Genomic DNA, 21893 nt, shown 5'->3' on the forward strand with positions numbered 1-21893 from the left:
TTTCGCCATTTAAACACAACTTTCTTTAATTTTAACTACTTTACTCGCCATTTTTTAGTTCAGTGTGAAATTCAGGGCGCTGCCAGACCTGCAAAAACTTTTCATCCACGTTCACCACCAATACAGTACGACTCGGAGTGAAACCACGGATTTTGGTTTTCCCAGCCCTGATAACTCAAGCAACCAGCTGACCGCCGCTGCTGTATGGCATTTTGCCGAGACTTGGTCACACCGACCGGAACAGCTGCTCGCGGGCAGAATAACGAAAAGTGTAACCGAAAAAAGACAATTGTGCAACTGCTGCGAAAAGCCAACACAGTTGAATAAAAGAGCGCGCAACATTGTTTATTTGCCCGTCGGCGGGCGAGAGACCGAGTGGATTGGTGCATTAAATTAAAAATATTCATCGCAGCACGATGCACAGCGCTTGGTGATGCAGAATGCAGATTGTTGGGCTGTTGCATAAATTCCGTTAGTAATTCTAACTATTTCGTTTTGTTGTTGTAAATGTGCGCGTGTGCGGTGTGTGTGTATGTGGGCGTATGTGCGATGGTATCTATATTAGCTTAGCGATATATTTATATTCCTAATTACAAGCGCTGTGTCCGCGGCGGTCGCGTTGCCGAATCAAAAGAAAGCATTTCAGTTTCCCATCGGCGGGCGCAGCTCATAGTCGTCAACATTGCAACGACTAACGGTGCTTACGTGCCACACAACGCACACCACGTACCGCCACGAATCGCCCCTCCCCGCGATCGAACGCCTTCACCTTGAGCTGACTGTCAATTCTCGGCATCGCTTCCTATTTATTCGCTGCCCCTGTTCTAACGGAACTTCTTGCACCCAGGTAGCCGAACTACACACACACACACACGTGCATCAGAGAAACAGCTGCGGCGGTAACAATAGTGCGCAATAGTGTGTTTCAGCCATTTCCAGTGCAAACTCAAATATATAAATTTATATTTGTTTAAAAATTAGTTCGTTTTAATGTGTGTATTTTAATAATAATTAAATCGAACTAAATTCTTGTGATTGCTTGGAGTTCCTGTTAAATCCTTTGTAATATTTTAGTGTTATTGTTTTGAACCGAACTGTACCAACATACTTACATATGTACAGACATATTCATGTTTATGTTTATATGAGAGTCTGGGAAGAAAAGTGCCGACAGCTGATAAGAAGCTAATTGTTTTTGCCCATCGATTGCACTTTGGACGATCTATAAAATTTAAAAAGCAATATCATTTTCGACATTGTGTTTTGCAATAAATAAATAATTTTTAATTGCCTCGTTTTGTGCGAAGTGTCTGGTTGTGTGCATAATATACATTGCATCAGCTTATTTAAGAGGAAAGTGTTAGAAGTGTTAATACTTTAAATTTTATACAATATATTGCTTGTTTGGCATTTTAATGATGTTAATTAACGGCAGTGAATTTCATACTGATCAAATCTAGCATTAGCATACTGATCATTCATACAGATCAACTGCTTCAGTTAGATAGATTTTTATTGTGCCTAAATATGCATATTTCCATAAATCAACACAAACGTAAATAAAAGTTTATCCCATGACACTTTATTTCCCATTTTCTCAGTCAAATTAATCGCATGCGATAAAACTGTTCCGAAATGTTGCTTATGACAACAACACTTACGACTATGTATTTCCCTCCCTTTCTCACCTACAGACGCCACTTGCACATCACGTGTTTGACTCAGGCTACAAATTTGTGGCCCACGATCTGAATTTGATCTCATTTGTGGTCGCGATGTTCTCACTACAACTACAGCAGTTGCTCCGAGCGACAGCAATCGGCGTGACGTCAGGAGCCACAAAGACACTGGTAAAAAATTAGTTTAATGTGTAATTAAAGTAAAAAATGTGCATGCATATTTGCTTAAACTGGATACAAGATTCGATTTTGTATTGCTTTCATAAATTCATCAGTTAGTATTAGAATGCTAGATTTGAATAACCCACTTATTTTTTCAGTGCACAGCCACAGCGTCTGCCACAAAGCACTCTAGTCAAGCGAAGTTCGGCGACAGCAGCAGTCACGGTTCGCCATCGCACACGGACGGTCGCAGTCACGGTGAATCAGAGTCGGATTTGGAGTCGGCGCACGGCCAGAATTTCACAGCACACCACTTAGCCAGACGGTTACTTCAGCAGCGCAGCCAGGACATCCAGCGCCACATCCACACGCAGTCAGCCAAGGGACAGACCAGTGCCAAGTCCTCGCAGCAACAGCAGCAGCAGCAGACCGCCACCAAGTTCGCCATGTCATCGCTAGCAGCCGAGCCTCTGCAGTCGCAGAAACCGGATGAAATCACAGCCAGCGCGGGCGGCGGCGATGTGGAGGAGACGCCCGGACTAGGCGCATCCTGCCACGAGGTGGCCTCCGCATCGGCCAGTGCCGGCAAGAAGCCCTGCTTCAGCTCCGGCCTCGGCGAGATACTTCAGTTCATGGAGCTCATCGGCAACCTGAAGGTATGTGGAACTGGTTTACCTGCGTTTTTTCCCGCTCCACTAGCGCGTCGTCATATGCTCGCATCGATTTTTCCCGAAGTCCTGCGTGTTTTGATTTTGCCACCAACTGGTTGCTACAGAACCTTGCACTTCAAAGGGATAACATTTACTCTAACAAAATGTTATTGTTTATTTGGCTCTTAATGCTAATAACTAATATTAGAGCTATTCAGTGATCAGAAAAATGGAAAAAGTTTATTTATTTAGTATGTTCTTTATTTATATGTCTGAGCAATTTCCTTTGGGATTTTTAAATTGAAACCCGACTCAACCTTTCCATCCACATCAGTATTTTATTACGAAACCCTCTGGAAATAAACAAATTGCTTATCAAATTATTTCTGCAAAACCGCGATCTCAAGTAAAACCAGATAGCAAACAGAAAATAAACAAATGAACGCAAGCCAACGCAAATAGAACGCAAAGATGTATTTATTTACGTTTTGTAGAATCAATTCTGTTTCGTCTGCACTCTTTCGTTTTTCACTTTTCTATTTTGTTTAGTATATCTGCGAAAGTATTGTATAATGTCAGCGACAACCTCGCTCTTGTCCCCCTTGAACGAATTTCTATAGTCGATTGCCAAATATATCTAATATATAAGTGTGTTTGCGTATATGCAGTCAAAAATGTTCTGCTTTAATTCATTTTGAATTAAAATCCATTTTTTGCTATTTTCTGTCAATTGTATAACCTATCTTATATGTGCGACAGAAGCTCAGACATTTTACAAAGTCAACCCATATAAAAATGTATCTTTATAGATAGATATAAACTGGCAAAAGCAAAACAAACAGCTCAAAAGTCCAGAGTTTCGCACGTTCTGGAACCCTTAGCTCAACTTTTATCTAATCGGAACAGTTCAACCCATCCACAAAATGACGAAAATCCCTGGCACGGGGCTTGATTTCCTATCGACAAGCTGCAGAAAGTGAATCGTTTTGTAATTCGAGCAGCTGCCCCGTCGTCCATGGGTGAAAATGTCACTTAAGTGAGCTGATTGTGTGAGTCGTCTAATCTCCGCAAAAAAAATGCAGTAGGTATACGAAGCACTCTAGCTAAATTTTCAAATTGCTCACGTGAGAAGGCATATTTTGCTTGGTTTTTTTTCCTAAATGTTTTGGATTCGCTATGAATTTTCAGCTCGAGCCCCGTGAACAATAATGTATCGTCAGCATTGACGTAAGGCGGGCGAGGAACTTGAATAAGCCACAACGAATCTTACGGAACGTCAGGTTCCTAAATTTTCTATTCTATATCCGATTGCATATAGAGCGTGCAAAGGCAGCGAAAAAGTAGGCAACCCGTGACTTTGATCTTGGCCTTCAAATTATAGACGCTATCTTCTAGAGCTGACGGAGCGGCACAAGGGCAGTTGGGGGTTTGTTGGGGACAACAATATATACTAGATGTTTTCCAAACTGAGCAAAGTGATGGGATACATTTCTATATTCTATATGTACTGCTTTGTTTTGTTTTCGAGGAATTAGTCGCATTGTTATTAGTTTACACGAAGCACCAATAAATATTTTTCTTAGCGAGGTTTTTACGATTTTAGTTAATATATATATACATCTATGAAAGTGGGCCTATCTTACTTTAACCTGCAACATATAAATTAATCAACGCATCACTATAACTCACATTCTCTATAAAGCTTTATTACTAATAAAGTTAATATGAACTTATATATACCAATAATAATAACTGCAGTGTGTGAGCTCATAGAAAAAGCAAAGCAATCAGATAAGGTGCATAATTCATTACGTGCCTACAAATTGATCGGACCAGCTAATCAATAAGCCCGATAAGACACGGCCGTATGTGATTGCAGCGGAATTGTGGCTTCTTGCAGTTTTATGAAGCAATAATATCAGAAGTAAGGCAACTTTTAGCATTAGCAACTACGAAAATGAACGAATGTCGGTGGCAATGGGCCTGCAATGTCTTTTGGACCTTGTTCTCCCAACCACCGGTTGGGTCTATAAATACAACCTTTATTGATCAAATAGCAACAGTCTCAAACCACCCTCGCTGGCAGGCTTGGGTTGAAGGTCTGGGGCATGGGGCCACAGCCTTGATGTGTGCAACGAGCCCAGCCGGCAACGATGTCACCGAATTCGCGTCGTGTTTTTAATTAATCAAAGTGGCAGGAGGGATATTATGTGAGACTGAGAACAGGAACAAGCAATCTTAGAAACGAGGAAGGATAACAATAGCTTAAATATTAAAGAAACTCTTGTTCGTGAAATATACATGAAGGTATTGAGTACGAAAGCATTGCATTTTGTTAAAACGTATCTTGTCTTATCTAAGAATAGTCACTGTATATTATAAATTCGCTAACCCGCTGTGTTTCCATTTCTCTTGCAGCACACAAAACGCACCGGATGGGTGCTGCGTGATGTCAACGACTGCGAATCGATTTCGGGTCACATGTACAGGATGAGCATGCTAACCTTTCTGCTCGATGGCAGTGAGGGACTCAACCAGATTCGCTGCATGGAACTGGCGCTGGTACACGATTTGGCAGAGAGTTTGGTGGGTGACATAACGCCGTTCTGCGGGATTTCCAAGGACGATAAGCGAGCCATGGAGTTCAAGGCGATGGAAGATATCTGCAAGCTGATCGAGCCGCGTGGCAAACGCATTATGGAGCTGTTTGAGGTGCGTTACTAAGCCAAGTTTGCTCCTTGTGGGAAGCGTATTTATGTAATTCGAATTGCAGGAATACGAGCATGGGCAGACTGCCGAGAGCAAGTTCGTCAAGGATTTGGATCGCCTGGATATGGTCATGCAGGCGTTCGAGTACGAGAAGCGGGACAATTGCCTTCTGAAGCACCAGGAGTTCTTCGACTCAACGGAGGGCAAGTTCAACCATCCGTTTGTGAAGAAGCTGGTCAACGAGATCTACGAACAGAGGGATGTCCTGGCCAAGGAAAAGGGCGCCACACCGCCGCCGGCCATCGAGGTGCCTAGCATGGAGAGATCCTCGAAACTTGCTAACGGGCACGACGGCTCGAGTTGAGCGTTATTCTAGGAACCCGTCTTAGGCTAGCACATGAACACATGAACACATCCTCACATACAAACCACCACGCTCTTAATTTGTAAGCCAATCCAACTAACAAACTGTTAAGCCTACCTCGACACGCTCATAGCTAGATCTAATTCTTAACTCACTAATTTATTGCGAAAGAAACGGAACAGATGCAACCGATGGGAAGTAGCTAAATATTAATGTGGACAAACACACCTGTTGAACACGTCTCCTTAGTTCGATTTCCTCTAAGTTAAGCGTAAAGTTGCGGATCGAATTCTATCCATATATTCAATTGATCTGACTAAGGAACCCAATTGTAAATAACTTAAACGAATTGTAGACTATTTTAAAAAAAGTATAATGATCATAATTATTGTAAATGTTGTCCTAAAGCAATTTTATTCAGCCAACCGAACGTAAAAATCAAAACGAAAGATCAGAATCAAAATCAAATGAATTGATTTTTTTAATAGTTTGTTCACACGTGCGTTACTTTTACCCTTGAATCGAACAATTGTCACCAAAATTATTATTAATATAACATTGTGAATTAGGCAATATAAAGATGCAGTCACTCATTAGACGTGGCCAAAAGACAAATACCCATTGTTTGATTGCTCACAAAAGTGACACTTTATTGACGAAACATAGAAACATTATCCAAAGCGGTTGGAAACTGCAGCTCTTATCAGACACATTCGCGATGTATTCTGAAATGAGATCTAGCTAGTTATCTTTATCGCCACTCTATTTAGTGCAAACAAACCTTCGATGACAATGAACTGACTTTCGCGGGCGGATGTTTGATGCGAGTGTTGACCATGCTTCTTCGCCTTATCTGGTGGTCAAAGGTTGTTACATCTAAGGGACTAAGTAATCGAAATGTAATCTGACTTACGGTGCACGGTTATAATCCGATCTGTCTGACCCATCGCATTCTTTGCCCTGCATATGTACTCCCCAAAATCTCTTTTCGTTATCGGACGCAGGGTGATCCGCATCACGATCCGGAAGACGTGGTCCACTGAGACCGACTCGTAGGAACCTCCTTGCAGCAATTGCGAATCCCTCAGCCAGAAGTTCACCGATGCCGGCTGCGATTCTGTGATGCACTCCAGCGTCAGCTTCTGGCCCAGGCCCACGTAGATGGTATCGTAGCGTGTCCAGATCGTGGGCGCAACTGCAAGATAACACAGAATTAGAGATTGAATACAAGTCTCTTTTCTCACTTACAGTTCACCACCAGCATGACGCGTTTGCTCACTGTGGGTGGCACTCCGTTGGAGGCGATGCAGAGATAGGCGCCCATTTGGGAGCGCTGCACCTGCCACAGGGTGAGATTTTGACCCTCTACGCTAAACACTTCCCGATCGCCGTCGTCTGAAATCAGGATCGGAGTCGCTTCCTCGCGACGCCAGGTGATGGTGGGCATGGGCACTCCCGTGGCACTGCAAGTGAGTGTTACGTTCTGCCCCGTGGAACGAACCACATCCTGACTGGTTTGATAGTCTACAATGTCTGGCGGCACCACCACGTCCAGGTAGCCCATTTGGCTCTTCATCGGATCCGTGTTGATTTGGCACATGTACCTACGGGAATCGGTAGTAGAAGAAGATGGTCCATCTATCTGACAGATACTTTCACTCACCATCCGCGATCCGATTCCTGAACATCGCGTATTTTCAGCTGCCAGATGCGATGCTCCGTGTGGGAGATGGAGATGCGATGGTTCTTGGTGATGACGTGGTTCTGGATGCTCAGTATCGTCTGCGTGTCCACTCGCAGCCAGGCCACCTTGAAGCTAACCAGGTCGTGGACAACGCACGTGAGCAGGGCATCCCGTCCCACGGGAACTGTTGAGTTGTTGATGGGACCGCTGAACTTCGGATCCGCTGCAAGGGAAGATGGTGGCACCAAGCCCAACGGTTTGGCATTTATGGCTTTCATCATTAGGGCGCTAAATGGGGCGACGATATACAACTGCTGGGTGGCTTTTGGGGTGGTTTATGGGGCTTGCAAATGTGAGGCACTGGCATTTGCTGTATTGCCACATTTAATGGAACTCAGACGCCAAGCATTTAATTCAATTAAAAAATAACCTTTTTTTATGTGCAGCTTTTCTAATCCACAAATATCAGGATAATTATTTCATTTCTTTTCCTCGCACATTTTTGCCTGTCTCTGCAGAATGTCAACGCAGCCTAGGCCTAGTTTGTTGCCAGATGGCCACCGAAATGGTCAACGATATTTAAAATTGTTTAATGGCCATAAATTTCTTGAGGTTAACATTAGGCCGAGACAGCGGCAGATAATCCAACAATTAGATAAATTAGGTGTCCTATAGAGATGTTAGCTACTTACTGGCGAAATAAAGTAGCTTCAAAACTAACAAAGTGTAAGACTAACTAAGCAATTAAATTAAAGATATTTTTAAATCAGTATAACCATTAATTTAAAAAAGAGGCAAGAGGGAAATATGTTTTTTGTTTCTATATATATATATAGAAACATAGTAATGTTCACCAATAGTTTTCAACATCATCCTAAAACTATGACTTGTTTTTGGTTTCTTTTCTGAGTACTTTTATTCAAAAATGCTACTTCATGCACATACATAATATTGAACAGCGGCATAGTTATGTTTTGATTTTATCGTAAATAATGGAATAAACACACTATGAACTCAAACTACTCCTTTCCGGCGTGCTGTTGATTCGGCCAACTCGAGTCCCATCGCAATAATTTTGAGTCAAGGTGGCCGACCGCAGGACTTCGACAGTTGCCGTCAGCCAATCTAACCACCAGAGTTCCGACCGCAAACCGAACCCACCCACACCATCGAAAAGCACAACAATGGGCTGGAGGCAGGAGTAATGGAAGAAATCACATCACATGCCTAACAAGTAGCACGACTGTGTGGCCGCCAGGAGACGGGGAATCCAGTTCCAGCTCCTGTTCCTGCTCCAGCAAACGCCTAAATTACAATTATGACCAAATAATAACCCGAAAAAATGCAAAAATCTAATAGAGCGCGGAATGTGTGTGTGTGTGTGTGTGTGGCAGCAGGTGCTGGTACCTGGAAAATTGTAAAAAGCTGTGCTACACCTTTATATTTACCCGCCGCCCCCCCTCCCCTCACGAATTGATTGCGTTTTGTGGGGAGGGGGTGGTATCCACCAAACTAGCATCAAATTGGGGAGCCTACGGATGCCATGCCATAGAGCCTATAATTTGCGATTATGTTTGGGTCTGGCCGCAAGTTGGGCGCTTTTTATTTTGGAGTCCGAGTCCGAGGGCTCCGCCTTCAGTTGCTCCAAATGTGGGGAACGAGGCGCCATTGTTTGACTGCCTCCAGTTGATATGGTTTCTGTTTTTGTTGGTATTGCAATTTGGCTATTGCATGTTTGCATATTGAAACATTCCGAAGAAAGGGACTTTTTAAGCCATAAAACACATCGCACTTTTCACTGGGAAAAAAAGTATAATAATCCAAAGAACTAATATTAAAATAAAACAAAAGTTTTAATAAAATGTTTGCGTCAACGTTTGGTTTTTATCAGTTGCAAAATAACTTATGAAATAAATTATAAAAGCATTAACATAACTATCCATATGGAACGATATCAATATTATTATCTTATAACAATATATCTTGCTTTTGATTTCTACTTTTTAAATTATTCTGAGTGTATTCATACATGTGTGTATATATAGCTCTTTTAGTTAAACTTTTCTTCGTTTATTTATGTCTGCAAGGTAACGTAATTTAGCATTTAACTTTTGTTGTTGCCACATTTTATGGGGAAATTGACTATGAGTTGTTAAATATATTTTCCTGTTTTCTTGCACGACTTGCATCGCTGGAATCGCCTGAAGCGCTGGGCCAGGACTTAAGCCGCCATTTCCCCGCGAAGTCGCTGCAAATCCGTCCGCGTCCTTTCCCCACGCCACTTGAACTTGAAACGGAAAGTGAATGTCCTGTCTCCTGCTAGACACTCCAGCTGTCTGCCGGCGAAAGGAATCACAATCGCAATCAGCACGCAATGTCTGCCAAAAGTGAAGTAAGAACTGCGAAATAACCCACTGCAGTGGCAGTTCCACACCCGCAACCGCCACCCAAAAAAACGCGGCACTTCAGCGGCAGAAACCGCTGGCCAGGAATGGAAAAAAGAAAGAAAGGAAAATATCGCCGAGTGCAATAGGAAGTGGGAAAACGTCGCCTTTCCGCGACTGCCTGTCTGCCTGCCCGCTGTGCGGGGGGTGGTGATGGGAGGTAGTGGGTTGGGCGGTTGGAACGGAACATCGTGCGGTGCATCGTCACTCCTTTGAGCCACTTCTCACTTTCTTATCGCACGCTGCGGCTGGCCTGCCAATATTTATGTTTACTTTGCATCTGGCACATTGATTTAAATGCGAATTTTGTCGAATTTTGATATATTTATCGCATTTGGCTCGCCAAAGTCAAGGAAAATTTGTTTTGTTTTTTTCGGCGCACATTTTCCCCAGCGGAAGTTGCCCCTCGTTACTCTTTCGCAGCTCGCCACCGGAAACCCCTCTGCCCGCGCCCTTTCCCCATCCTTGCCATCCTGTCTGTCCCGTCTGGGGAATATGTTGGCCACAGTTTATTCACTTATGGACTCGTTGGACTTCCGATTACCAGCTGCCTTCCATTTTATACGCTACCACTCCGGCTTTAGATAGCTTGCAGTCAATTAGCTGTACACATTTTGGTTCATAATTTCGGGTTGGCGGGTTACAAAAGTTCAGCTGGTAGACAGGTTACTTTTTAATTGTACAACATTCAAAAAACCGCATATTAATCGAGGAATCCTATCCTTACAAATCATGAAATGTTTAGTTGAATATTTAATGGGTTATGCATTTCATTTTAAGTAAATCTCTATTTTCGAACTATTGTCCGTTTCAAGCTCAAAGCAGATCGCTTTTTAATGTAATTATTAGCAATCAGATATATTTATCCTTTCCTTTATTTATCCTAATCACATCCCCGTTCCACTTACAATTGTTTAGCTCCGAGAAGCTGGCCTGGCTGAAGCACAAGCACTGCAGGAGCAGCAGCCAAAAGCTGGGGGGCAACCGCCTTCCCATAGCCGAAACTCAACCGCAACCAAGGTGCGAAACTTTTGAATATTTGCTGATTTCCCACTTTAATTTTTTACTCTGCCACTTTCACTGCCCAAATGGCCGAAGTTCAACTTCCGCCGCAACAGCGCAAATGTATTTTTTCCGCTTCTGCGGATGAAGTTTTTCCGCCGATTGCCGTGGCCAAACGTCCGCACACCCGTACAACTGGTCGCGAACTGATAATCAAGTGTCAAAACTCATATTCAAAATTCAAATGCGGCACTGGCGTTGCGCATGTGTCCTGCGGCCTTGCGAAGGGAGTGGGTGGTTGGGATGGTTCTAGCGGGTCTAGTGTATATGGTTATAGCCAGTAGTAGTCAAGGTGCCCGGCAGCCAAAAGACGGTGCTGTGCAATAGTAAATGTTTCATTCATAAATCGCCCGACGTAACATTTTCATATGCACGTGACGATATGAAGTATACGACATGTTGCCGGGGGAAAGTGACACATTATTGGTGTTTTTTGGTGAGCGGCGGGGAATAAAAGCCAACTCCAATACCATTCTAATTAACCCCGAAATGCCGCGCATCTTCTGCCCAACTTTCACCCGTATCCCCCATATCCCCCGGATTCCTGGCTGCTCCTCCGCTTTTCTGCGATGCTTGCACTTCCAACTGGCTTGGTTTGCATGTGTGAGCTTCTTGGTAAGTTGGCAATAAGTTCGCACCGCTATTTGCGCACAATTAGCGCTTTTCAATAGCGATAACAATAATCATAATAAGCACGTGGAATTTGCTTGATTGTTGTTTCCCCTAGGGGCACATCTTTTGCTGGCCCATGCAAGTTTCTCTCGTCTTGGGTGCTCTTATGAATTCTTTTCCACATTCTGGCCTCTGAGTCAGAGCCTCTGTCTTAATTAAATAATATTTTGCTGAAATTTGAGTGTGTTTTTATTCAATCTTGAAGTCCCGCGATTGATGAATCATATTTTTTTATAATCAACAAAATAAACCAACGGATTTTAGAGTATCTGACTTGACTAGTTATGCAGATTATTAAAATAGATTTAAGTTAGTTAGTTTAAAATGATTCCCGACTAATGCGTATTATAATGGACTTAACATAATTATTAATCAATAATATTTAAAAATCTGGTAATAATTTCAAATAGTTTCTGCTTAATATTTAAAGCCTTCCAAATAAACTTTCCTAACTTTTACTTAAACAAATACTTACAAGTTCCCTGAATAGTAAGTGTCTTGGCTAAGTGTGTAGAAACTCGAATTCCAATTTTGTAAGGAGCAAACGGAAATGGGTTACAACTCCGATGTTACCTAACAATAAAATTATGGCGGTGTATAACCTTACTAAGAGTTGTAGTGTTGTGTAGCGCTGTTAAAAGAAGTAAGAGACTTGACAACAATTTTTTGAAACACGAATCACTCATGAAATATTATCCATGAGGAGTGGTAGGGAAATACTAAATTATATTCAACTAAATATACAAACAGTGTATCTGTGTAACTTAAGTGTACCAATCACTGCAGCATTTAAAATAGGTCTGACGAATGAGCGGTGTAAATCAATTTAATATGTAAAATCTTCGTTAGGAAATGAACAAATATAGTATTTCGAAGCAAAATGTTGCTACGAGCATTTCATTATACTATGCTGAACTGGATTTTATTATTCCTATTCACAGTTTGCAAAGCAAAGAAAGCCGAAAATGATGCAGTACAGGAAGTAATATACTCAAATTCCATTCGAGCCCTGTCTGAACTTCGAGAGATTGAGAACTCCTATATGGAGCATTTGAACAACTATGTTAGCTTGCTGCAACAAAAAATCAAAACTCTCACAATGTATGATATATATTTTAATTGCTCTCTTAAAACTAGAATGACATCGTAACTTTCACATAGTCTTATTAATTCTTTAACTCAGGATTATTTGGATCACAAGGTGGACCGATATAAATATGTGTCTGATCCCCTAAGTTCCTTTGGACTTGTAAGGCGGGCTCATGAAGATTGGCCCAAGTTGATTGCTTACTTAAGGGATCAAGGAAACATAAAAGGTGTGGATTATATTCAATTGATGCCCGTTTTCTCAATTTCAAGGGAACCTAAAAGTACATTTTTGTATTTTATCACTAAAATAAGAAACACAGGCTATTGGTTTATTTAAATATTTTGCAGTGGATATCGGGGAAATGAATAAGCTAATCAATCGTATACCCAACGCAAATGATATGGAAGAGGCCCTAATGGGAATGGATAGAATAGAACACTTCTACGACCTGAAGTCATCGGATATGGCCCAGGGTCATGTGGCAGGTCAACAGCTAGGGTAAGATAACTTAGTTTTAACTTAGATAATAATAATAACAATTCTATAGTTCACGCATGTCAGCTTCCGACTGCTTGGCTTTAGCAGACTATTTGTACAAAAGATCAGAATTTAGACGTGCGGCTGAATGGTATCGACTATCTTTAAGTCTCCTTACCAAACCAAATAATAATATTGCATTTAAATTCTATGCTCCAAAAAGAAAAGAGCTTGAAAAAATGTTTGTCATAAGTCGGCTTCAAGAAGGCAAGTTCAAAAAATCAATAATATTGGTGTTTATATACAATTGTTTACCATCAGGTTCCGTTGCCAACTTAAGTGACTATCTGAAGGAACTCTCTCAAAACCCGAACAGTTCATTGGTGCATCTAAGGCCAAGGAAACCGCCCACTGTAATAGAACAGGGCTGCCAGGGAAAGTTTCCACCAGGACCTCAACTAGTGTGTCGCTATAATAGCACCACCACTCCATTTATGCGAATAGCTCCTCTGAAAGAGGAGGAGATTAGCAGAGACCCACTTATCTGGCTATATCACGACGTGATCTATGACAGTGAGATAGCTCAGTTGACGAATTTAACCCGAGAGGAGATGATTCTGGGCACCACCACAAACTATACAACTCCAGATCGGGTGAATCGCCTCTTCCACATCAAACTCACCGACGACGATGGCGGAAAGTTGGACAAAACATTGGTGAATCGTATGGCAGACATATCGGGCCTGGATGTGGGCAATACCACCACACTGGCCAGAATCAATTATGGACTTGGTGGTTATTTCCAAGAACACAGTGACTACATGGACATTAAGCTTCATCCGGCAAGTAACCTGTTGCATATAAGTGTATATTATTTATAATGTCGCTAGATCATACACAACTATTAGGAACTGACTGAGGAAGGTGATCGACTAATGACATTCTTGTTCTACGTAAGTTCAAAAATTACACTCTATAGAAAATGAACTATTTAACTAATTGAACTCTTCTAGATAACCGACGTTCCAGTGGGTGGTGCCACAATCTTCCCTGGCGCCCAACTTGCTATTCAGCCGAAGAAAGGATCCGCTCTCTTTTGGTACAACCTCCACAATAATGGTGACCCAAATCCGTTGACCAGGCACGCCGTTTGTCCCACCATTGTGGGCAGCCGATGGGGTTGGTAATATCTCAGTTCTCAAGATGATTCTCACAATAGAATATCCCTTTTTTTAGTGCTAGTCAAGAGCATGTTGCACTACGAACAGATGTTCAAGAAGCCCTGCTACAAGTAAAGAATTCAAATTTTAAAACGATTCACTTTTCTAAATCTACACAGATAGCTTTTATTGTTATTTTAAATGCAAATGATATTGTGAAAAGCTTAGGTAATATCTTAAGTGGCATTATGAGCTGAATCTTTTATAAGATTCGCATTGGTAAAGTTAAAATATCTCTTAGGTTCATAGCTAATCGAATAAAAATGCTAGCCAGCTTATGATGAGCCACAATATGAGCCAAATGACTGGCTGGGTCATTATAATTATAAGTTTCAGTTCGATGGTTATTATCCCCTCAATTGACATCTTCCTTTCCATTTGCATTCGATGACTTACTGGGTGGCACGTAAAACCACCAGGCGCACGCAAAAAAGACCACGGATCCCAGTTTGCAGATTAGCGCCAATAGCCACATATATCTACGAGTATAGAAATTATGGGAAATTATAGTACTTAATACGTTTGTGAAGGTAAAGACCATAGAACTTACCGGCTGATATAGAAATTATCGTAGACCAGACAAGCTCCTCCGGCGTCCTTGTCGCAGGACTCTTGCCACAAAATGCAGGACTCGTCAATCAGGGCTCCGAAAATCAATGGAGCTGGTATGGTGCCCAGTAGTCGCACCTTTATCCACTGCAGACCCAGCGCAAAGGATCGCTGATCATCCTGAACACATCTGCAAACAAGAAGATATGGATATTTGAAAGTAAATAACTAATAAATTATTAATAAATAATAATTATTACCTCAGTGTGGCCGACAGCGCGGGCATGGTGGCAAGAAACGTGAAGATCATCAGGATGAAGCAGAGCGCCACGAAGAGAGGCAGGGTCTGGCACGTGGACTCGCACTTCCGGTTGGTGGCATCAGGCCGGAAGTGGGGGGCTTCCGAGGACTGACTGCCCTCGTCCACCCAACCAACTTGCTCGATGCAACTGCAGTTGTGATAGCGCTTCTGGCTGTTCGCGTGATCCTCCTTAGCGCATCCTGCGTAGCATGGACTGTAGTACATGACGCCATCGACGCCACAGATGGGATCGTAGTTGGTGCGACTGCAGCCGCAGTTGGAATTGCAGCTTGCCACCAAGGCGGGAGAATCGCTACTGGCCTGCATTTTATAGCCCGTGGTGACGCCGGCGAACTTCGGATTCGGGCAAGAGACCAGGAAGCAGATGGTAAAGAGTGCTGCCACTGTGGTGGCCAACAGGCACATCTTGATGATTCCCCTGCAAGCCAGATTCCATTTCTTGACCAAGTAGCCACCGAGAAAGGTGCCACCGCCTCCAGCAGGCACCGTGATCAGACCCATCACCAAAGCCGAATACATGGGCGAAATGCTGAACTGATTCTCGATCTGCTTGGGCAGGAAGGCGGCGAATCCGGCTATCACCAGACCCTCCGTGGCTCCGGCCAGGTTCAGGAAAAAGAAGGTGGGATTAGCCAGCAGGCTGAGCACCGCACGTGGCAGTCCCCTGACCACTTTACTGGAGTCATCCACCTCCGATATGGTGGCATGTGCCTCCGAGACCCTTTCCAGCTGTAGCTTCTCCGCGCCGGGAAGCAACTTGGGATACCCGAATATGGGCAGGGCGATGAGCAGACAAATGGCGGATGCAAAAATGAAGCCCAGCCACCAGGCACCAATCCACACCTTGCTGTCGCTGGTCAGGCTGAGTCTGCAGGGGGTCAAGATTGACTCAATTATAAAGGATCTAGCTTACTAAGGTGATTATTAGTTTAAATCGATTAAAGTATTCAAATCAAAAGCCAAAGAAATGAATACAAACAAAATGGCTATACCTATCATGGTTCCAACTTGGAGGCAATTCATATTTTGTTAAAATGGCTTCAAAAATATAAGCCCAACCACTCGTAAACATGTTCAAAATCATAAACAAAATTTCCATGTTCCCGACATTATTTACGTACTGGAGGGCTAAGGTTGAGCAGACATTATGACTTATGGCATCACCTTGACAATAAGCCATGCGGTTGAATCCGGCCGGATTGGGATGTAGATGGGTTTCGGTTTTGGTGCGACTCTGCTCCATTCCCAGCCATCCAACCACCCAATGGCCCACCGTGAAGGTGAATCAAACAAATGCTCATTCTCATTCGCACCTTATTTCCTCGTTGTCAGCGGGAATGTTGTTTTATTACTCTCTGGAGATATTTACACGGCGAGGTGCTTTGTGGCATTTGCCGTTGCCGGGTAACAAATAAGCTCCACAGCATCGAAACCCCCATTCCCATTCCCCCTCCATGCTCCACTCCCCCAAGGCCGGTATTAAAGTCACCTGCTCTTTATCTCCATCAGCACTCCCTTTTTCATCCGTTGGCGCTAAGTCGCCCGATTAATAACAATCATTGCGGGCTTATCAGATGCACTTACTGAACGGGATCCACGGTCATCCAATCCGTATAGATGAGCAGCAGTTGTCCACCGAATACGTAGCCAATCGCTGGTCCAACGGTGGCCATTGTGTAGTAGATGCCTGCAACAACGAATCTCTCAATTAAACTTTAACTCAACGAACAATTGGATGTGCAATTTGTCAGGAATTCAGGAGTTATTCCAATTATCATTATCAGTTAGTCACATCTTTATTTTGCATGGGAAAGGACTTGATACTGCTACTCCTGTATTACAGTGCGTTTCAAAGTTTTAAGGATAGGATGATATTTCAACATCAAAGATAATTGCTTCTATAATCTTGCCCAGTATGCAATATGTTTATTAGCTGGATGTGGCCAGAACTATTGAGGGGCGAGTAGCCAATCGGCGGATTGTGCCTTTATTTATTTATCTTTGAAACGCACCGTGCAATCACATCCTGGAGCAACTCCACCAGCCCCAAAAAGGGGAGCAAGTCGGCCGGAATGAAGCGAATTTCAATTGTCTCAATGCCAGACAGCGATATCCAGGAAGGCAAAGCGGCGATGCTGGACGGGTTTGATAATTTCACTGTCGTCTTCGGATGGCACGATAAACCTAACTAAGAGGCAATAAATTTCAGCTGCCGCTGGCTCTGGCCCCCATCCCAGATCAGCGTCTCGACTGAGTCAGCAACAATCTGGCTCTTTAAAATTGGGTCAACCGAGGGGGGAAAGGAGCGGAGAACCCTCGCCAGGATTGGGATCGAACTGAGAACGCTGGGCGGGGAGCGCGAGAACAAATAGCAAATAGTATTTACTCCCTTTGTAGCCGACGACGTCGTTTGGCAATAAGGCGAATAAAAATAAATATGCATGTGTGAGCGCAACTAGCAGATACTTTGATATCGCTACCAGGACACCACCAGCCGAATCCTGCCCAGAAGTGTGGGTATTTGTGCATACTTCATTTGTTGTGCGACTGCGGCAGACAAAAGTTTTGGCGCGTCTTATCAACGGCTGCGTCGTTTGCAACTTACCCAAGTAAACAGATGACATCTTCTTTGAGACGTTCTCATCGATATATGTGACGCCCAGCGTGAAGAGGGGCGATGCTCCGGCTCCGTGGAGCAGTTGGGCGGCCAGGAAGAGCCACACCGTCCAGGTCAGATTCTCGCCCTGCCCCTCCCCCATTGCGTTCAGTTCGCAAGCGGTCTGCAAAGGATATGCGAGTTAATCGGAGCAGGTCGCCATGGTAAGTGTGTGCTTACCATTGACTGGCTGGAGTTGGAGTTGAACGGCAATCCAGTTGGCTCGCACACATTTGCCTCGGCAATGGTGGCCCGGTAGTTGCCCACCAAAAAGTTGGGCAGCAGGAAGACCAGCGATCCCATGCCCATCACAATCAGTCCGATGGCGATGAAGCGCGGCTTGGAGGCACCACGTCGTCCGCCGTAGTAGGTAACTGGCACTAAGCAGGCGAATGAGGCCAAATCGTAGCCACTGGCCACCAGTCCCATCTGCCGGGAGCGGAGTCCAAAGCGACGCTCGATGGTGGAGATGGACACGTTGATCAGGCCGTTCACGATGAGACCTGGAGGGAAAAGATAACTTTCAAACATTAGTAACGGAGATAGATAGATACTCATTTGGTAAAACTCCAAGTGGAGCCATTCTCCCATTACAAAGCCGTGTAACATGCTTTTTGGGGCAAGCTTAAGATGGCATAACATACATATATTACCAATAAATTACCGATTTATTGGTCAAAGCTATTAAATAAGTTAACTAAGCTAATCCACAGATGGATTGGAGCTTTAGATTGACAAGATTTCTTCTCTAAGACACCTTTCGCTCAAAATTTCGGCACCCTTCTTGAAGGATCATCCCCCGTGCTGAGTTATGTCATGGTGTTGTATGTTGTAACTTCATGGCAGACTATCAACAGATTGTCACAAAAAAATAGACCGTAAGGGTGAGGATGAAAGTAGTCCTGCTGACAGTGGAAGGAGGGGAATTGAGTGCCACGGGGGCGGGTCATAAATTAAATATCTGCACGACAAATTGGTTTTGAGGGCTTAGGCGAATTTTCTATCATAAATAAATATCTGTTAGTTGCGGGCCCGCCCTCCCCGCCACCTGCTAGTCCATTGTTGCTTAGAATATTTCTTTTTTCTACAACAAATTCAATTTATTTTTCAATAATCGCCAGAAAGAAGAGGTCTGCTGGTCATCTTTGGCTGGAAAGGTGTTAGAAAGCGGAGGAAACTTCGTAAGAGGGAGCAGTGGATATATTGCCAGTGGATGGGGACACTTACAAGTCATTTACCCCACTAAGTGCAATAATTTAATAGATCCCGATGGAAACCTTGAGACGGGGAAGGTTTTACTCGGGAGTGGGAGTGCGAATGTGACCTTTGACTTGATGTATAAAGTGAAGTGTAGACGGCTTTATTGGATACGTGACAATCTTGGATTTTGCATGTGCATCAATGCATTTTGCTTGGGATGCGTGCGATGCACAGGGATGCAAACTGTTTGCCTAATTAGCAGTAAAGATATTTACATCAAATTACGAAAAATTTAAAGAGTAGAACTAACTGATTAGTACAATGACATATCTGTATCTGAAGATTTATGCATTTCTCAAAATTGATCTCAAGAATCGTAATATACACATGTTCACATCTTACGCATAACTGCCATTTCTAATTCACGCATATGAATTATACGACTAAATTACTCATTTCCATAGGAAAATGCTGAATTCGAAGCCATAAAAACAACAATAAACCATTTGATCTGGATGCACGACGAGCGCGCGGAACGCGACCATCCAAAATTGTTGCGGATGATTTATGTTAATGCCGTGTCAACTGATTAATATTTTCGGTCACGTGCCGCCTCATCCGCATCCGTAAGCCGAGCCACGGGCGGCCGGCTGGTTGTTCCAACTCTGTGTCACCCACATCCAACCGGAAGCCTTCGCACGTCGTGGGTCAGTCGGAGGCGGGAGCAGGAGTCCATTCCCTCCCATCCCATCCAGCGGCCAAGTGCAACAGATGCCAGCAGGCCATTCGAGCTGCAAGAACTACATGGATGGACTCAGTTTGCTTACAGCACACGACCAAGGCATAAATACTGGGTCGGCATCCTGGCGGAGATGTTCGCGTGCAGCACTGCTCAACCGATCAGAGCAAAAAGAATCCTTTTAGCCTAAATATCCTTATGAACTATTCAAAAACTGAAGCAGCAGAGTATCGCAAGTGCTGAGAAAAGTAGGTCTTTGGTTGCCGCCCATGGATCAAGTACTTCCTCAAGGATTAGCCTCAAGAAAAACCGAATGATAATCGAATCAGCTTGGGCTTCTAGCATAGTGTTCCCTCACGTTTGCATCTCCGTGCTCGCTGGCAGCCATCCAAAAGTGGTAGAGCCGAGTGCACTTTGGCAAATTTCATTCAATCGCTGGAACACAGCCTAATCCCCCGGAGCAGCCATAAACGTGTCGTCAGCTTTCGTGAAATTGGCGAATTTTAATTAACCGCTTGAACCCATTAGGAGTGGGAAAACTGGTGGCGAAGCTGAGCCGTAGCCATGGGCACCAACCAGCACCAGCTTCGGCTTGGTTCAGCCGGAGATCTGGAGTTGGGTAAACAGCGATTAACATTGTTTTGATTTATGCCGCTGCCCTCTCGCTCGCCGGATCACGCCTCCCCACCTAATGCCATATTCCATATTCAAGGGACTGGGGCGCCCATAACCAAATCCTTTGGAAATCGCTGGCTAAACTAGGTCCATTTACACTGCCAGGCGCTCTTTCAAACTATTCAAAGTGCGGTGATTTTTTGAGGTTAATGCATCCTCGGGCTAGAGCATCATCCGTACCCCGCCTGCTCCAGGCATTATTAATTTTTAATTCGCCTCCATTCACAGGAGCTACGGCCGGGCTTCACCACCTTGCCCAACTCCCTGGGCGAGCTCTTATCTGTTGCACACAGTCCTGCTGGCCGAGCCTGAGAATGCCCAGGATGCTAATGAAGCGATGCGGATGTCCTCATCGCCTTCGCATTGCATTGTCTTGGCCAACTCGAGACTTCTCGGATACACAGGCTCGCTGAAAGTTTTCTTGGCAAAAGTTTGTCTTGTAATCAAGAAAAATATGGCCATGTTGATTCAATATACTCCAGATGGCAAAGGTGGATCGGGGTCTGCCTTGCAAATATTATTTCAAGCAGGACAAGTAAACCAAGATTTTCTTAATTATTCTGGATTATCAATATGGCTTAAAGACTTTTAAAGCCCTTAAAAGTAAAAGGAGTTTCTACACATATTATATAAATAATCATTGTCTACTGTCTTAGCCTCAATTATGATCATATCCAAATGATAATTTTATATTTATTACATTTTTAAAATTGAAATTTAAAAATTCTGTTTCTCCACTGTGATAACAATGATTAAGTTAACCGTTTAACCGAGAAGCTGTCCACAAAATTCAAGAAGCAAACGAGCGTGGGCGCAAAATTCGCGCGACGAACCATTTAATGGAATTAAGTAAGCAATTCGGAACGAGAAAATATATCACCTTGGAGAGCACCGCCCCAGCAGAGCCAGAAAAGAGCCCACTTGGCGGTGCAGAAGCGCTGAAGCCATGCCGGATTCCAGCCGCACCAACCGAAGCGCTGGCACTCCGCATCCGAATCCGGTCCGGAGGAGGCGCTGCCCACTCGACTGGAGCGGGCACTATTGTTGTTGTTCACATTGGAGCACTTGGGAGCCACCGCGGTGCTCGAGTCCAGCTCAATGGTAGCCTCCGACATGGTTTCTTTCACTTTCTGGTGCGGCACAACAAGACGCGTTACGAATGCCACTGCGATCCGCACCGAACGATGGCCGGAAACTGACTGAGCTCAGATATTCAAACAGCAGCTCAGCTCAGGCCGACTTTGCTGTTAAGGACTCGTCGCTAACAGCGCGCTGTTGAAGGAAGCCAAACCACCCTGCTGTGCCTGTGTGCCTGTGCCGACACCCACTCGGAACATCTCGGATTCATGAATGAAACACCAACCCGCCCACCCACTCATTCAGCTCCGCTCCACTCGCTTATTCGCACCTATCAACAGTTGTCATGGCGCTGCTTTCGTTAGCCGTATTATCTGGGGAATTGTGGGGCAACGATGGAGCAGGCGGGGAGCATGGCGACTCCTCTCTTATGGAATATAAATTATGTTCCCCTGTGGTAAA

General features: G+C 43.9%; 4 protein-coding genes across 4 annotated transcripts; 2 read left to right on the forward strand and 2 right to left on the reverse strand.

Annotated features, from left to right (window-relative positions):
* Window positions 1-226: 226 nt before the first annotated feature.
* On the forward strand, window positions 227-6179 carry LOC117146097 (HD domain-containing protein 2). The gene is made up of 5 exons (XM_033312078.1): window positions 227-471; window positions 1695-1850; window positions 2000-2497; window positions 4910-5203; window positions 5265-6179. Exons 2-5 carry the CDS (start codon window positions 1776-1778, stop codon window positions 5562-5564), a joined length of 1167 nt encoding a protein of 388 aa, XP_033167969.1. The 5' UTR covers window positions 227-471; window positions 1695-1775; the 3' UTR covers window positions 5565-6179.
* On the reverse strand, window positions 6176-10827 carry LOC117146105 (igLON family member 5). The gene is made up of 6 exons (XM_033312090.1): window positions 10601-10827; window positions 7228-7471; window positions 6813-7168; window positions 6478-6759; window positions 6346-6417; window positions 6176-6289 (listed from the first exon to the last, which is right to left on the reverse strand). The coding sequence occupies exons 1-6, from the start codon at window positions 10686-10688 to the stop codon at window positions 6198-6200; spliced, it is 1134 nt and encodes a 377-aa protein (XP_033167981.1). The 5' UTR covers window positions 10689-10827; the 3' UTR covers window positions 6176-6197.
* Window positions 10828-12306: 1479 nt separating this feature from the next.
* Window positions 12307-14545, forward strand: LOC117142268 (prolyl 4-hydroxylase subunit alpha-1). Its single transcript, XM_033306145.1, has 8 exons — window positions 12307-12527; window positions 12588-12742; window positions 12864-13014; window positions 13064-13260; window positions 13315-13835; window positions 13902-13946; window positions 14007-14172; window positions 14230-14545. Exons 1-8 carry the CDS (start codon window positions 12307-12309, stop codon window positions 14286-14288), a joined length of 1515 nt encoding a protein of 504 aa, XP_033162036.1. The 3' UTR covers window positions 14289-14545.
* Window positions 14546-14568: 23 nt separating this feature from the next.
* Window positions 14569-21766, reverse strand: LOC117142275 (solute carrier organic anion transporter family member 4A1). The gene is made up of 7 exons (XM_033306157.1): window positions 21235-21766; window positions 17921-18243; window positions 17690-17864; window positions 16669-16771; window positions 15023-15952; window positions 14764-14952; window positions 14569-14692 (listed from the first exon to the last, which is right to left on the reverse strand). Exons 1-7 carry the CDS (start codon window positions 21467-21469, stop codon window positions 14569-14571), a joined length of 2079 nt encoding a protein of 692 aa, XP_033162048.1. The 5' UTR covers window positions 21470-21766.
* Between the last annotated feature and the right edge of the window lie 127 nt (window positions 21767-21893).

This window comes from Drosophila mauritiana, chromosome 2L, assembly GCF_004382145.1.
Source record: "Drosophila mauritiana strain mau12 chromosome 2L, ASM438214v1, whole genome shotgun sequence".
NCBI lineage: Eukaryota > Metazoa > Arthropoda > Insecta > Diptera > Drosophilidae > Drosophila > Drosophila mauritiana.

Bases quoted from the DNA above. Each gene is read 5' to 3' on its own strand.
- LOC117146097 (XM_033312078.1), top strand. From the start codon at position 1,776: ATGTTCTCACTACAACTACAGCAGTTGCTCCGAGCGACAGCAATCGGC. The intron at 2,498-4,909 runs GTATGTGGAACT...TTTCTCTTGCAG, and splicing joins AGCTCATCGGCAACCTGAAG to CACACAAAACGCACCGGATG. The intron at 5,204-5,264 runs GTGCGTTACTAA...TTCGAATTGCAG, and splicing joins GCATTATGGAGCTGTTTGAG to GAATACGAGCATGGGCAGAC.
- LOC117146105 (XM_033312090.1), bottom strand. From the start codon at position 10,688: ATGGGAAGGCGGTTGCCCCCCAGCTTTTGGCTGCTGCTCCTGCAGTGC. The intron at 7,169-7,227 runs GTGAGTGAAAGT...CGATTCCCGTAG, and splicing joins CAGGAATCGGATCGCGGATG to GTACATGTGCCAAATCAACA. The intron at 6,290-6,345 runs GTTTGTTTGCAC...ATCTCATTTCAG, and splicing joins TCAGTTCATTGTCATCGAAG to AATACATCGCGAATGTGTCT.
- LOC117142268 (XM_033306145.1), top strand. From the start codon at position 12,307: ATGTTGCTACGAGCATTTCATTATACTATGCTGAACTGGATTTTATTA. The intron at 12,528-12,587 runs GTATGATATATA...ACTTTCACATAG, and splicing joins AAAATCAAAACTCTCACAAT to TCTTATTAATTCTTTAACTC. The intron at 13,836-13,901 runs GCAAGTAACCTG...CACAACTATTAG, and splicing joins TGGACATTAAGCTTCATCCG to GAACTGACTGAGGAAGGTGA.
- LOC117142275 (XM_033306157.1), bottom strand. From the start codon at position 21,469: ATGTCGGAGGCTACCATTGAGCTGGACTCGAGCACCGCGGTGGCTCCC. The intron at 18,244-21,234 runs GTGATATATTTT...TTTTCCCTCCAG, and splicing joins CTGGGGCGGTGCTCTCCAAG to GTCTCATCGTGAACGGCCTG. The intron at 16,772-17,689 runs GTAAGTTGCAAA...TCGTTGTTGCAG, and splicing joins GATGTCATCTGTTTACTTGG to GCATCTACTACACAATGGCC.